This window comes from Mercenaria mercenaria, chromosome 6 (genome assembly GCF_021730395.1).
Source record: "Mercenaria mercenaria strain notata chromosome 6, MADL_Memer_1, whole genome shotgun sequence".
Lineage (NCBI taxonomy): Eukaryota > Metazoa > Mollusca > Bivalvia > Venerida > Veneridae > Mercenaria > Mercenaria mercenaria.
In genome coordinates this window covers 28702987-28717961 of record NC_069366.1, presented here as the reverse complement: position 1 = coordinate 28717961, position 14975 = coordinate 28702987, and the positions used below count along the sequence as shown (strand labels likewise).

The following is a 14975-nucleotide window of genomic DNA, read 5'->3' as shown; positions in this document are numbered from 1 at the left end:
GAGTTATGGAACTTGACCCAGTGAGGTTGGTAATTGACCGAGAAAAAGAATAAATAAGTTTCAAAGCTATAAGCCTTTAAATGATAGCTGTATGCAAAAACTTAACCAAGGTGTGACGCCGACTCCGACGCCAGGGTGAGTAGAATAGCTAGACTATTCTTCGAATAGTCGAGCTAAAAACATGATCGTGAATTTGATAAATTATTAATTGTAGTTTTAAGATTGAAATAATAAACTTATGCTTTTCCTAATATTTTAAATTTGAATTGTGCTCATAAATTGCTGAATTCATTTTACTGCTAAACTAAATAAAAACCAGTATTTACAAACAAGAGGGCCATGAAGGCCCTGTATCGCTCATCTGACCTACTGACTTAAAGATCATGAAGAGTAACATTCTGACCAAGTTTTATTAAGATATGGTCATAAATGTGGCCTATAGAGTGTTAACTAGCTTTTCCTTTGATTTGACCCAGTGACCTAGTTTTTGACCCGACATGACCCAGATTCGAACTTGACCTAAAGATCATCAAGATTAACATTCTGACTAAGTTTCATAAAGATACAGTCATAAATGTAGCCTCTAGAGTGTCAACAAGCTTTTCCTTTGATTTGACCTAGTGACCTAGTTTTTGGCTCCACCTGACCTAGATTTGAACTTGACCTATAGATCATCAAAATTAACATTCTGACCAAGTTTCATTAAGATAAGATCATAAATGTGGCCTCTACAGTGTAAACTAGCTTTTCCTTTGATTTCACCTGGTGACCTAGTTTTTGATCCTACATGACCCAGATTCAAAATGGACCTTAAAATCATCAAGATTAACATTCTGACCAAGTTTCATGAAGATACAGTCATAAATGTCACCTCTACAGTGTTAACAAGCTTTTCCTTTGATTTGACCTGGTGACCTAGTTTTTGACCCCAGATGACCCAATATCGAACTTGTCCAAGATTTTATTGAGGGTAACATTCTGACCAAGTTTCATTAAGATTGGGCCAAAACTGTGACCTCTAGAGTGTTAATAAGCTTTTCCTTTGATTTGACCTGGTGACCTAGTTTTTGACCCCAGATAACCCAATATCAAATTCCTTCAAGTTTTCATTGAGGGTAACATTCTGGCAAAGTTTCATTAAGATTGGGCCAAAAATGTGACCTCTAGTGTTAACAAGCTTTTCCTTTGATTTGATCTGGTGACCTAGTTTTTGACCCCGGATGAACCAATATCGAACTTGTCCAAGATTTTATTGAGGGTAACATTCTGACCAAGTTTCATTAAGATCGGGCCAAAATTGTGACCTCTAGAGTGTTAACAAGCTTTTCCTTTCGTTTGATCTGGTGACCTAGTTTTTGACCCCAGATGACCCAATATCGAATTCGTCCAAGATTTTATTGAGGGTAACATTCCAACCAAGTTTCATTAAGATTGCACCTAAATTGTGACCTCTAGAGTGTTAACAGTCAAATTGTTGACGCCGATGGACGACTGACACAGGGCGATCACAAAAGCTCACCTTGAGCACTTTGTGCTCAGGTGAGCTAAAAATGGCAACTTTATGACAGCTTATTACAGCTTTTCCTCAGCTACATGTATTATCATATACATTGGTGACACAGTACGTAACAATACAATTGTATTGATTACTGGACCTGTAGCTGACTTCGGGTCCACAGGTCCGTTTCCTGGACTGCTAGCCACTTCCATTCACGTAACACTTTAAACCCGTTTCTCACAATTTCTTGGTATTGTGTAGATTATATATTTATGCATACTGAAATATATAATATGCATTTTTATAGGTTTTTTTTGTTTTTTTTTAAATATTGCTAAGTTTTTTTCATATTCTATTTTCTCATGCATTTCTTTACTTGTAGATCTTTAAAGAGTTATTTCATTTCTTGATAGTACATTGATGTACTTTATTCTGTCCAAAGGGAGTTGCCAAAGAGGGTTGCCCCAGGGGGTTGCCCTGGAGGAGGAGCTGGTTTCTTGATTTTTCTTTTGTTTCCATGACATTTATCTTTTTCTACATGTCTCCTTATTTTACCATAACGGGGGATAAATGGGAAAGAGGTCTATGTGCATATAAACAAAGAAGCACTTAAGACTTTTTTTCGAATTTATCCCTCAATTTACATATGAAATGTATAATGATTATATAAACTTGCTTGTTCTTTGACTTTGATTATGAATTCAGATCTACTTTTCACTGTGGCGATTTTAATTTCCTGAAAAAAAACTTAACAGAAATAAAACTTCACTGTACAAGAAGGGTCATTAACATTATTTTTTATGATTTATCTTGCCATATTATTAGACGCATTTATCTGTGTGTATGAATCTTTTTTACACAACATGATTTTATGTGTACATGCATATGTATTGTTGAGTTTAGAAACCAACATTGTTTTGTAATGCAATATTAAAGGATATAATAAATGACCATTATTGTTCTGTTATTAATAGTACAAGATTAAATCTTATGTACACAATGATGTTTTCACTTTTAGTTATAGACTAAAATCCCAGCTGTTGGTGCTACAGTCAGTTAGGACCCAATTGCCCAATTAACATGATAAAATAAACTGCTAAACCTCTAACTAACAAGGGCTACATCTAACTACATGTAACTAATAGTCTGATTCACCAAGTTTTTGTAGAATTTCAAATTTATATTGCAAGATCCAGATATGGAAGAAGGTGCACTGTAAAATCATTTAATTTCGTGGTTTTGGTCAAAAGGGCAATTTCGTGGGGATATGAATTCGTGGATTTCAACTTTTGAACATTAAGTGAATGGGAATTTTACTTGTTTGTCAGGATTAAATTTCGTGGATTGACTCAACCATGAAAATTAATCCCACACGAATATTAATGATTTCACAGTACATTGTTCTTAAGGTCTCCTGGTAGTAAGAATTTTATGAATTTTAAAAATATCTTTTACCGTATTTTGGTGTTTATAGGTCGCGGTAATGTATAGTCCGCATCTAATTTTTGCTCTGGAAATGGTCGGAAAATTTAAGTTCTAGCGTATTAGTCGCAGTTAAATTTCGGATTTTTTCCCCAGCAATATTTAATATTTACCGGCAAATAAGTTATGGCAGTGGCCATATTGATGCCGCGGACTTAATTATTATCAGAACCTGATTGGTGGAAATCGGACAGTGTTATTTTCGATCCCAACCGTTTCGTACCAACAGTAGTATCGGTAACAGACTACATCAAAGAAAAGCGGCTTTTTGACACTAATTGGCAGCAGACGATTTGCGTTTACATTCTGTAATTATGCAAGTTTAAGTGTGAATTGTTTGCAACGCAATTATAACACCTTTCCGTGTAATGTAATTAACCACAATTGCCTAATCATTAATAGCAAGTCAGTCTTTTTACTGTTTATCAATACAATTTAAGGCCAGAACACAAATGCCTGACCGATTTGGATCATTATCGAACTTGTCGAGATCTTATGGTCAAAACATTTTATTCAAATTTGGTGAAGATCGGATGGAAATGTTCGACTTAGAGTGCGGACAAGAGCAAAAATGCCGTTAACAGAGTAAAAATGCCATTTCGGTAATTCAAGGGCCATAATTCCGAAGTGCCTGGGCCATTGGTAGATACGAGCTTGGCGAGGTCTTATAATCAAACACACTTTGTGAGTTTGGTGAAGCTTGCACTTAGAGTGCACATAAAGTGCCCCAAAGTGACTCCTATACTACTAATGATTAGTAGTATATAGGCTGTTTTAGCACCCAACACCTGAGCATATTTCGGTAATTCAAGAGCCATAATTCTGAAGTGCCTAGGGCAAATTTGGGTAGATATTGAGCTTGGCCGAGGTCTTACAGTCAAACACATTTTGTTCAAGTTTGGTGAAGCTTGTACTTAGAGCGCACATAAAGTGCCCCAAAGGGACTCCTATACTACTTAGTAGTATATGGGCCGTTTTAGCTCCCAAGACCTGAGCATATTTCGGTAATTCAAGGGCCATAATTGCTAAGTGCCTGGACCGATTTGGCTAGTTATCGAACTTGGCCGAAGTCTTATGGTCAAACACATTTTGTAAAAGTTTGGTGAAGATTAGAAATGTGCGACTTACGAGTGTCGACAAGGTTTGTGACAGACACACACACAGACAGACAGACACACAGACTGGAGTAAATCAATATGTCTCCCACACCACTGTGTGGTGGGAGACATAATTAAACTGGTGGTCCAAATTTCTTTGCTGTAGCTTCAAAAACAAGAAAGTAGGTCAGTAGTTCAGGGTTACGAATATTAAAGATTAGTATTAAAATCAGGATCAAAAGTTAAAAACGTGGTCCTAATTTCCATGCTGTACCTTCAAAAACAAGAAAGTAGGTCAGCAGGTCATGATTAAGACAATTCAAGATGAATATTGAAATCTGTATCAAACATTATGCTTCTGGTCCAAACTTTTTTGCCACCGCTTCATATGTAAAACAAGGGACCACCCAGGTCATGATTTGAACAATCTTTGTAGAGAACCACTAGAACATAACACATACTAAATATCTAAGCTCTGGGCCTTATGGTTAAAGACAAGAATTGTTTTAACGGTTTTTCCCTGTAAAAGTCTATTTAAACCATGTGCCCCCAGGGTGGGGCCATATTTGACCCCAGGCGGATAATTTGAACAATCTTGGTAGAGCACCACTAGATGATGCTACATACCAAATATAAAGCCCTATGACCTGTGGTTTTGGAAAAGAAGATTTCCTTTCGGTTGCCATGGCAACCAGAGTTCTGCATGGATTTGAATTCTTTGGCCACCCAAGGATCATTCTTGTGAAGTTTGGTGTAAATCTGCCCAGTGTTTTTGAAGAAGATTTTTTTTAGAAATTGTTGACACATGATGCACGACGGACACGTCTTTGAAGGCTTGGATGACTTTTATTTACTTATTTAAAATCGATTGTGGAGAAATTTTCACAACTTGTGTTTATTACACTCAATGAATCCTTCCTGGACTGTACTCAAACCCCAATGAGGGACTGGTGTCAAAGTCTACATGCATCCCAACTGAAACCTGACACCTCCAGATCCAGAGTCCATCACTTTACCCCTGTCTTACTATGCATTCAACATGCAACTGATAACACCAATAGATCACCTTGCTAGCTGTGCAGTAACAAGCTAGAGTAAAAACTTTTGAAGGGAAAGGCAAAGTTTTTCTCAAGTTAGTTTCATCAGCTGGGATTTCTTAAATCATTTAAAGAAGTGGAAGAATTTTCAAAATCGAAGTAAAAATGAGAAAGTTATGAGCATTTAAATATTTGGTCAAATTGGTGGCCATTTTGTTTCCATGACAACAAAAAACAAAATGGCAGATTAATTAAATTTTTATATACACATCTGAACTGTATTTACTTATTTCTGTAAAATAATTTCTCAACTTTTTCCAGCTATAATGAAAGAAGTGATGTCTTACACCTTACACTCAAGAAACATATGAAAATTAATCCAATAAAAGGTTATTTGCTAAAATAAAGTATTCAGCAGTGTGTAAATGACGTCATAAACACACTAAAATGGCTGCCTCCATGATCAGCTATTTTCTTAAATTTCAAACTGCCATACCTTTTTCAACAGAGGTCCGATTTTAAAAATTCTTTCAGCGTTATGAATGGCTTAATGATGGCTTTCATATAGAATTAACTTGTTTTCTGGCTTTCCTTACCCTTTAACAAGAATTTATTTTAGAACCAGTACATTTCAAATTTTATGTGAGATCATTATGGCAGAATGTAGCTTTACTATAAGGACCTGTATAATTATTATTTATCACAGCTCTCACCCAAACGTAACACTGCCCTGAGCAGTCGGCTTCTACAGCTAATTTGTTAATTCTTGACTTAAAGGACAAAATACTGTCTGTATTCAAATTTTGTAACAATATTTCATAATGTAAACTTTCAAGTTCCATGTAAAATGTTGTCCATGGTATATTCCATTTCAATTTTAAGGGATCTGTCACCATTCCTCCCTGAGTGCGTTTTCCTGAGGTATCGGTATGTGAAATATTACAAGATACATTCTGGACTCTCGATGGATGCAAAGTTAACCCTGTATTGTTCTCTGCTTCAGATTTTGACCGACTTTCTGATAAAGCCTCTTTTACCAAAGTTGAAATCTCACTGGTATTGACAAATGTATCTTGATAAATATGATACAACCAAGAAGGATCATCACAACATAGATGTGGCAGAACTTCTGTTTGCTGTAAAATTATCTCCCTTTCATCCTCTTCTAAATGATTTAATCCACCTGACTCAGGCGGCCAATCAGGATGCCCGATAGAGTTTTCTTTAATATGATTGGTCCATGACTTGTAAATCAAACCCATTCCTTTCAGCTGTGAAAGTGTCTTGTAAGGAGTGTAATTTGAAGGATTCACAGCATATGGGAAAAGTTCCATGACAAAAGAACCTGGTTTTAAAAACATACTTAAGATTAACAATGATCCATGCATAGCTATTACACCTTTTGACTTGCTTGTGTAAGAAATGAGCTCCGATACGGAATATGATTCAAAGTTAAGATTCATGACTTTCATCCCAACCGTCCTCAAAATTTTTAACGTCAACTCTAAATCATTCATAATTTTTCTGTTCTCCTTCCTTGTGAACATCACAACATATTCCTGAGAATTGTAATTATCTGATGCAAGGGGTAAATGCTGCCTGAGATATGAAACTGCACTATTTATGTGTGAACTGTCAACTTTGGAGTCTGATAAAGGTCCCTGAGGATTTGAAAAGCCATAATCATACCACGTTGTTGTTTTTGACAGGCCAATGAAAATTGACCTAAAACATATCAGCCCATCTTCATCTTGGAAGTCTGTCTTTGACTTGATTTTAAATCTTGAAAAAACTTCATAAAACTGTTTAATTTCATCATCAACATTGAATTCATCATCAAAAATGAACAGCTGAACTTCAAATGGATGTTTTTCCTCTTGTTGCATATCACCCATTGTTATTAGTTTTAATGTATGATGTAATGGGATGATGTCATCGTGGAACATATGCATAAGGTTGCCAGATAAAAAGGGTTTGAAAACCAGTGTTGTTTCATTTATCCACTTAGTTTTAAATCTTGAGAAAGCATCACTTGGTAGACTAATAACTGACATATCCATAGCATTATGATTTTTAACTGAAGATAAGTCCATTGTAATAGAACCATGTTCTATTTTAACATTTTCAAATGTGCTTGATTTATGTTTAAACAAGGCAAACTCTTCAGCTTTTGAGTTGTAACAAATGTTTTCAAACTGGCACACTTGATTAATACCATCATGACACCAAACAGAAGAATACACAGAACCAAGTTCTACATAATCCTGACCAGCTACAGGAATACTCTTTGCTACTTCCCCTCTTTCCACTGAATCATTTTTCCTACTTTCTTTTCCAGTTTTATCAGACAGTTCATCTTCATTTTCAGTATTATGAGCATCTTCAGAAGTATCAGAAGTATTTTTATTGTTCTCATCACATTCTCTGACATGCTCGGCACATCCAAGAGTGTCCCTCATCTCACCAAGTTGACCCTTTAGTTTATTTACCTACAAAAAGACAGAAATATATGCAATAATGTAGTAATTAGTAATCATCTGACTAGTACTTCCTTTAGGGGCCTCTATGGCCGAGTGGTTAAGTTTACCAACTTCAAATCACTTGCCTGTCATCGATGTGGGATCAAGCCTCACTAGGGTGTTGAATTCTTCATGTGAGGAAGCTATCCAGCTGGCGTACGAAAGGTCAGTGGGTCTACCCAGGTGCCCACTCATGATGAAATAATGCATGGAGGGGCACCAGGAGTCTTCCTCGACCATCAAAGCTGGAAAGTAGCCATACATGTATGACCTATAATTGTGTCGGTGTGACGTTAAACCCAACAAAAACAAAACAGTACATCCTTGAAAAATGAATTGTATACTGAGTAATCTACAATGAGTATAGTAATTTTTACATTTCTAACTAACACATTTAAATTAAAGATATAGTCATGTTTGCCTGTATTTAGCTGGGCAAATTGGTTCTCTGTGACGATTTGATAAAAGACATTGTGTCTGAAATTATTTGTCCCCCACCTCTAGGACATTGGTAGTTACTTGCGGAGACCAGGTTTGTACTGGTACAGAATCCAGGAACACTAGTTAGATTAACTACCTGCCGTTATGTAACTAAAACACTGTTGAAAAACATTGTTAAAACCAAAACAAACAAAGAAAACATTTTTTTAAAGTCTTATATCATAGCATTCAGTAACCCTAACTACAGTTCTTGCACTTAAAATATGTATACTAGTGCTGAGTTGGTCCTTGCATGTCACTGTAAATTTCCCAGTGTGTGAAACATGATAGTGGAGGACATGAACCTGAAAACTTCCCCACACATGAAAAAAGACAGTGCAGTCTTAACCCTTACCCTGCTGTATTTCTATAATGGACTGGTCCTTCTTTCAATTTGGACCGTACCATTTATTATTCAAAGGGGTTTGCACTGAAAATTTACTGACTGAATAGCGAACAGTGCAGACCATGATCAGACTGCATGGATGTGCAGGCTGATCTTGGTCTGCACTGGTCGCAAAGGCAGAATCCTTTGCCGCCAGCAGGCTAAGGGTTAAGCAATGAACACACAATACCAAGACAATTCAAACACTCAAACCAGTTCAATGAATCTGTTTCGTAAGGCTGGTGACCATCTAACCTTATAAAATATTATCATGTTATCTATACTTTATGGCATTAACTCAACATGCATTATTTATTATCTTACTTCAGCATTTAGTTCCATGATCTGTTTCACCAGAGTAGCAATCACTGCCATGGCAACCATGTGACCTAACATGTGAAGTGATGGCATCTTTGTACACTTTGGAGCTGTAAAATGTATAAAACAGTACACTGTATTCACATTTGCTTGTACTGGGCTACTTATGAAGTACTTTGGTGTAAAGCAAAGCAGAAATCTATACCAGAACAAAAGAGACTGCTTTCTGATTAAGGCCTGGTGCACAGTAAAGTGCCCAATTCAGCAAAAAATCATGTACATAGCTCCATCTTTCAAACAATACATGATAGAACTATGAAATAAAGTTTATAAGTAAGGTATGATACAGATATAGATGTGGAGATGAACATTTATCATGAAAATTTAGAAATCAAGTAGTGCACCAAGTTTAAGTAGGCAAAAATTAGCCATTTTTGCATGTAACGGGTTAGCATCTAAAATTTCATCATTTTTGTAAGCTGTCTCACAGAAATTCTGTTCTTTTTTACATATTCACTATTAAATTTTATGAAAGAGAAATATCTTAGCTTTCATTTGATATATAACATCATGTACTTCTGTAATTCTTGTTCTGAGAATCATGGTTTGAACCAAAGTTGTATGGATGTAACGCCCTAGAAATCTGAAAAAGCTATACTTAAAAAAGTGTAGAGAAAAGTAGTATCTTTTGGTGCTAGAACATGTGAGATAGCCTTGAAAAGTTTGAAAAATATTTAAGTTGAAATAGTCAAAGTATCATTTCTGTAAATCAAGTCTATATATAAATATGGCCGAATATCTCATCAAAAGTTAGTTTGTGACTAAAAATCCGTAATGTCCGTCCCCCTACCATAAACTTCATTTAAGTGTTATAAAACTAGAAATTTACAGCATATTTTTATTACATATGATGACATGAGTAACATTTCCAAAAATTGTTGAAATCCATCAAGCAGTTTTTTAGATATTGACAAAAGTGTAAAAGTTATCTGTAATGTCCGTCCCCGTAATGTCCGTCCCCACTTATCATTGATTTTGAATGTTGTATATATATTATTATTTTCTATCAAATTCAATTCCTTTTCTTTCTGTTTTACCAATAAGAACTGAAATTTGAAGAAAATGCATTGAAAATCAGTAATATACATTATTTTGTGACATTTTTTCTTAAAAACACAGTGTGTGTAAAAAAAATGTCAAAATTTGTTGAAATTTTCAGCAAAATGAATCAGTTTCATACATGAATTTTACTTTCATACAAAGAATTCATGCAAAAACATGAAAAAAGACTAATGAGTATATATATATAAAGTAAAACTTTGCCAAACATTATCTATAAGCACATTTAAAGTGTTGGGGGACCGACATTACATTTTTGGACTAAAACTACATGTTGAAAAAAGTAAGTAGAGTTTCAGTCCTCAGTCTTCTTGAAATTTATAGTCTTGTAATTTATAGGTTTTAACATCATATCCAGAAAACTCTGCCCCTCTTTTGTCCCTAATTAAAATAAACTTTTTGAAATGCTACCATAAACACTTGATCCCCCTCCCCTAGTGCCCTATTGTATATTTCTTATCTTTTATATTTTCTCTTACATTTTCATCTACAAAATAAAGGGTCATAAGATGCATCAAAATCATTCCTTATTAAAACAACATAACTAATTAGTGACCTATTGAGATGGCAACAACATGCCATAAAACACAGGTGGCCACAGAAGATCACAAAATCACACTTTCTCAACAGGGTGCCAATATACAAGGGACCATAAAACCCCTAAACTGGATCTTAATTGATCATTATGGAATCTTTACCTAAAACAACACTCTTTGATGTAAGTGTTATAATCCTGTGCATTGTATAAAATTAAAACCCCTAGTAAGGATATATTTTGCCTTTTTTGCCAAAGACTTCCCCCTTTAAAAAAAAAGAAAAGGCATATAATTAAACAGTGAAAAAATAAAAGACTGGTACAAGTATACAAAAAATAACAATGTGTTGAAGTGTTATATTTTTTCAATCATAGACAGAACATTATTATGTTATCATTATTTCTTTCTGTGCCATTAACACAGCACTGATAGAAAGCTAAACTGATACAGTAATATTATGGTCTTCTACATACTGGAAGTTGTTAGATATGGATTAGTTTTATGTCAATGCTTGTACCGCATGTTTTTTTTTTCTTTGAAACAGAACAGTACTTGTATATATTACAATATTATGCAGTGAAGAATTGATTGTAAAGCTGATTTTGACAAATACTGCTTAATACTAGTAGAATACTTTTTGAAAATTAGTAAAATACTTAGTAAATACTTCAATCTCGCTAGCTTTTTTAACTGCTATTTAAATGAATGTTTGAAATGAATTTCTTTTTGACATTTAGTAAAACCATTTACTATATTTATGGACATATTACCTATTGAAATGACACCAATGTTTGCTTAGTTAAGAAATTTGAATTTCAGAGTAATTTATGTTTCAAAGTAGTTACAAAAGCTGAACCAGTCATTTTATGTAATGTCCGTCCCCCATTTCCGGTACTATTTATTTATGATATTTTCTGCTTAAATGTAATATAAATAAGAGTATTTATGTTTCTACTTTGTTGTTTGTATTAATTACTTGCTTTAAAGGTGTTTTCCTGCTGTAAATGTTCCATTTTCCAAATTTTATATTAAAGTGAATTTTACAATCAACAGAAAATGATCGTAATTTCAAAGAAATTAGCTATATTTTTTTACAAAATGGAAAAGCAAAGAGTAAAGGCTTATAAATTCTTGATCTGTGACCTCAGACTATTAGAAAATACACATAAAAGAAGTGGTTTTGCATAAAACATTTACAGCAGGAATCTAATTTGAATGAAGGTGTAATGTCCGTCCCCAACCCGACATGGCAACTTGAATCCACTTTTTTGAAAAAAAGTCCCAAAAAGTTATCTATTTGGGTACTGATCCTTGTGCACAACATGTTGAAGTGTAGAAAAAAGGTATTTTTCAGGGCAAAGTAAAAACTTTTTTTTTTGACTTAGATGCTAACCCAATTGGGCACTTTACTGTGCACCAGGCCTTAAGCAATTATTTCTGTTATGATATCACATAAAAAAACATACTTATAAATCTCTAGGAAGACATGAAAGAACATTTGAGCCGTGCCATGGGAAAACCAACATAGTGGGTGTGCGACCAGCATGGATCCAGACCAGCCTGCGCATCCGCGCAGTCTGGTCAGGCTCCATGCTGTTCGCTTTTAAAGCCTATTTGAATTGGAGAAACTGTTAGCGAACAGCATGGATCCTGACCAGACTACGCGGATGCGCAGGCTGGTCTGGATCCATGCTGGTCGCACACCCACTATGTTGGTTTTCCCATGGCACGGCTCATTTTATTTTTGCTCTCCAATGCTATCCTTATCTTAAGAAACCTTACCTTATTGAAGTTTTTAAGCTGTTACATGAAAAAGAAGACTATGATTTTTTAAAAACTCTTTCAACTAAGTGATTCAAACTCAAGAGGTTTTTTCCTCTCATGCTTTTTTGCATAGCCTCTCATGCCGATCTGGTATCTTTTATTTTTGTTTTTTATTCAGGTTATTTATAAAAAGTAGGTATTACAAACAAGAAAGATGAATAACTGTGTTTTGATTAGCTTATTATACTTGTAGGAATTATTTCCTTTTATGTAGCTCAGTAGTATTTATTATACTATGGTATTGCTTTGACCCTTGTTTTGTTTAACACAATTGGTTTCTGCTATTGAGACCAGTGTAGATCTTGATTAGCCTACACTGCAGTGCAGTCTGATCAAGATCTGTGCTGTTTTTACGCCTATTGGTCAGTATTTTTCGGTAAACATCTTGTAATCTTCATAGTACTGTTCGAACTGAAGGACAGACAATTTCTTTAAAGAAGCCTAACATGGCAAGGGTCAGGGCTTTATACAAGTTTTATATAATACAAACTTTTTCAAATAACTCAGTATGTAATTATTTACTTATAGAATATTTCTTATACTATATGCTATATGCTGTTACCTACTTTTGAAAAAAAAAAAAAAAAATCAAGAGGTGTGGCCAAAGAGATCTAAATCAAAGATGGTTTTTGTTTAAATTTCATTGCGGATGTGTAATTTTGTTTTGACATTTTGGTTGAAGAAATGAGAAAAGATTGTATTTGGTGAAGTGAGAGTCAGTTTTAGTATGGCACTACCAGGCCACAGCAGTGTGATTTTGATGTGATTTTACAGTCCCCAAATTATGACAAGGCCCATGACCCATATATATACTTTTCTATTTATTTCATACATAAGTTTTATCATAATTCTTTAACATGACAGTCATGGCAAAAGAGTTTCAAGACTTTTCTGACATTTGGTCAGATGACGAAGGATAACCCATCTGACTGAATGGAAACTGGTCTGACTGAAAACAAGTTTTGTTATGATGTTTTGCTGGAAGTTCTGGAAAAAATGAACATGTGCGTAAAATTGTTGTAAGAAAACAAAACTTTGGTGGGAGAAAAAAACAACCTGCTCCGTATCAGACATATGATCCTTTGCCCTAAAGTTAACCATGGGAGAGAAAATACCAAGGTCCCTATTGGGGCTCGAACCCATGGACCTTTATAGGCGGACACTCTAACCACGCCACTAAAAGGTTAACCCAACAGCAAGGCTGTTGGAAGTGGCCTATAAACCTACTATCACTACACTTCTCCCTCTACTTTTCAGAGCTCACCAGCACTCTCGAATCACCCTTCATGCTCACTGCAGCAGTCCGTCAAACATCCTTGCCGCCATCAAAGTAAACTTGGGAGAGAAATTGCCAATTAAGGTCTCTACTACTAGTATTAGGGCAGGAACCCCAGACTTCGTGATCAGTAGGCGCTACTAGGCGGACACTCTAACCATGTTGCTAAAGGATTAACCCAACAGCAAGTCTGTTGAAAGTGGCCTACAGGAGAGATTGTCGTGACGTCACGCATTAACTTCTATTGATCTGGTGGTGGGCAAAACAAAAGATTTTACATCGTTTGTGTATAGGAGCGGAATTTTTAATAACTTTTTTACTCATTTATGGATTTTCAAAATTTAAAAAGTTTTGAAATACTGACAATATTCATATCTTCGTATTCAAGCATCTTTTTGAAATGAATAACCTTTTTAAATGAAAAATAATTTTAATAGCGGCATAGTGATGTTCAAAACTTTTAGCTAAACACAGTAAGTTAAGCGTTCATAATCAATCCATTTTATTTCGAAATAACAATTAAAAGTAATTAATAAATTGCTTGTTTTATAACCTTTCCATTGACTGAAAAATTATTGACATTATATGAATTAAATTTGTGATTTAAGAAGATTTATACCGTTAGAAAAATATCACTGTTTACAAAAAACATGGACGGTCAGTTTCTGCCCACCCGATCAATGTCTCATCAGTTCTAAAAATAGAAAATACACCGGATTTGTATACAAACACAATCTCTCCTATAAATTTACTATCATTACAGCCCCGACCCTCCACGTCGAACCTAGCCATGTTTAGTCAGACAGGTTCGACTATCCGACGGCATTTCGCAATGACTGAAATACGATTAGGATTTTTCTCTGAAATGGGTCTAGCTACATCTGGCGGGTCTGTGAAAATAATTAGTTGTATATGGAATAGGGAATATACTAAGGTGAATGTGGCTTACATACAACTGTACAAGCACTATCGATAACCCGGTTCAACTTCAGGTGAACGGTTGAAGTTCAAGGCCGTCTATCCTCTACCTTATCTTGCATTCATCATTTAAAACTAGTCAACAGAACGTGTACATTTCAGAGACTATATCTATATATAAAATTCATTTAAATGTTACATTAAATTTAGAAATACATGAGTGTGTAAAATTTTGACATTTATCTTCATTGTGAAGAGTGTTCTCTTGATCACGTGGTTTTGTTAAGGAATGGATAAAAAGCGAAATAAAGTTTTTTTTGCGGAAAAGACTTCACGTCGGAACAATACTTTGCAGACATGACTGCAGACACTATACACAAAGTAAGATTTTGCAGACAACATAGGTAAAGAAGGATATTGGATTTTGCAGACACAATATATAAAGAACAAAATATCTTGGGGGTTTGAATGAATGGTCGTCCTGCA

At 34.9% G+C, this 14975-nt stretch overlaps 1 protein-coding gene across 2 annotated transcripts; it reads right to left on the bottom strand.

Moving 5' to 3' along the window:
- Window positions 1–5361: 5361 nt before the first annotated feature.
- Window positions 5362–14764, bottom strand: LOC123549317 (protein O-linked-mannose beta-1,4-N-acetylglucosaminyltransferase 2-like). 2 transcript variants are annotated; one of them, XM_045337307.2, is made up of 3 exons: window positions 14521–14764; window positions 8823–8926; window positions 5362–7603 (listed from the first exon to the last, which is right to left on the bottom strand). In XM_045337307.2, the coding sequence occupies exons 2-3, from the start codon at window positions 8907–8909 to the stop codon at window positions 5753–5755; spliced, it is 1938 nt and encodes a 645-aa protein (XP_045193242.2). In that variant the 5' UTR covers window positions 8910–8926; window positions 14521–14764; the 3' UTR covers window positions 5362–5752. The 2 variants fall into 2 exon arrangements, with proteins under 2 accessions (XP_045193242.2, XP_045193243.2); XM_045337308.2 differs by having other exon boundaries at window positions 14525–14764.
- Window positions 14765–14975: the final 211 nt, after the last annotated feature.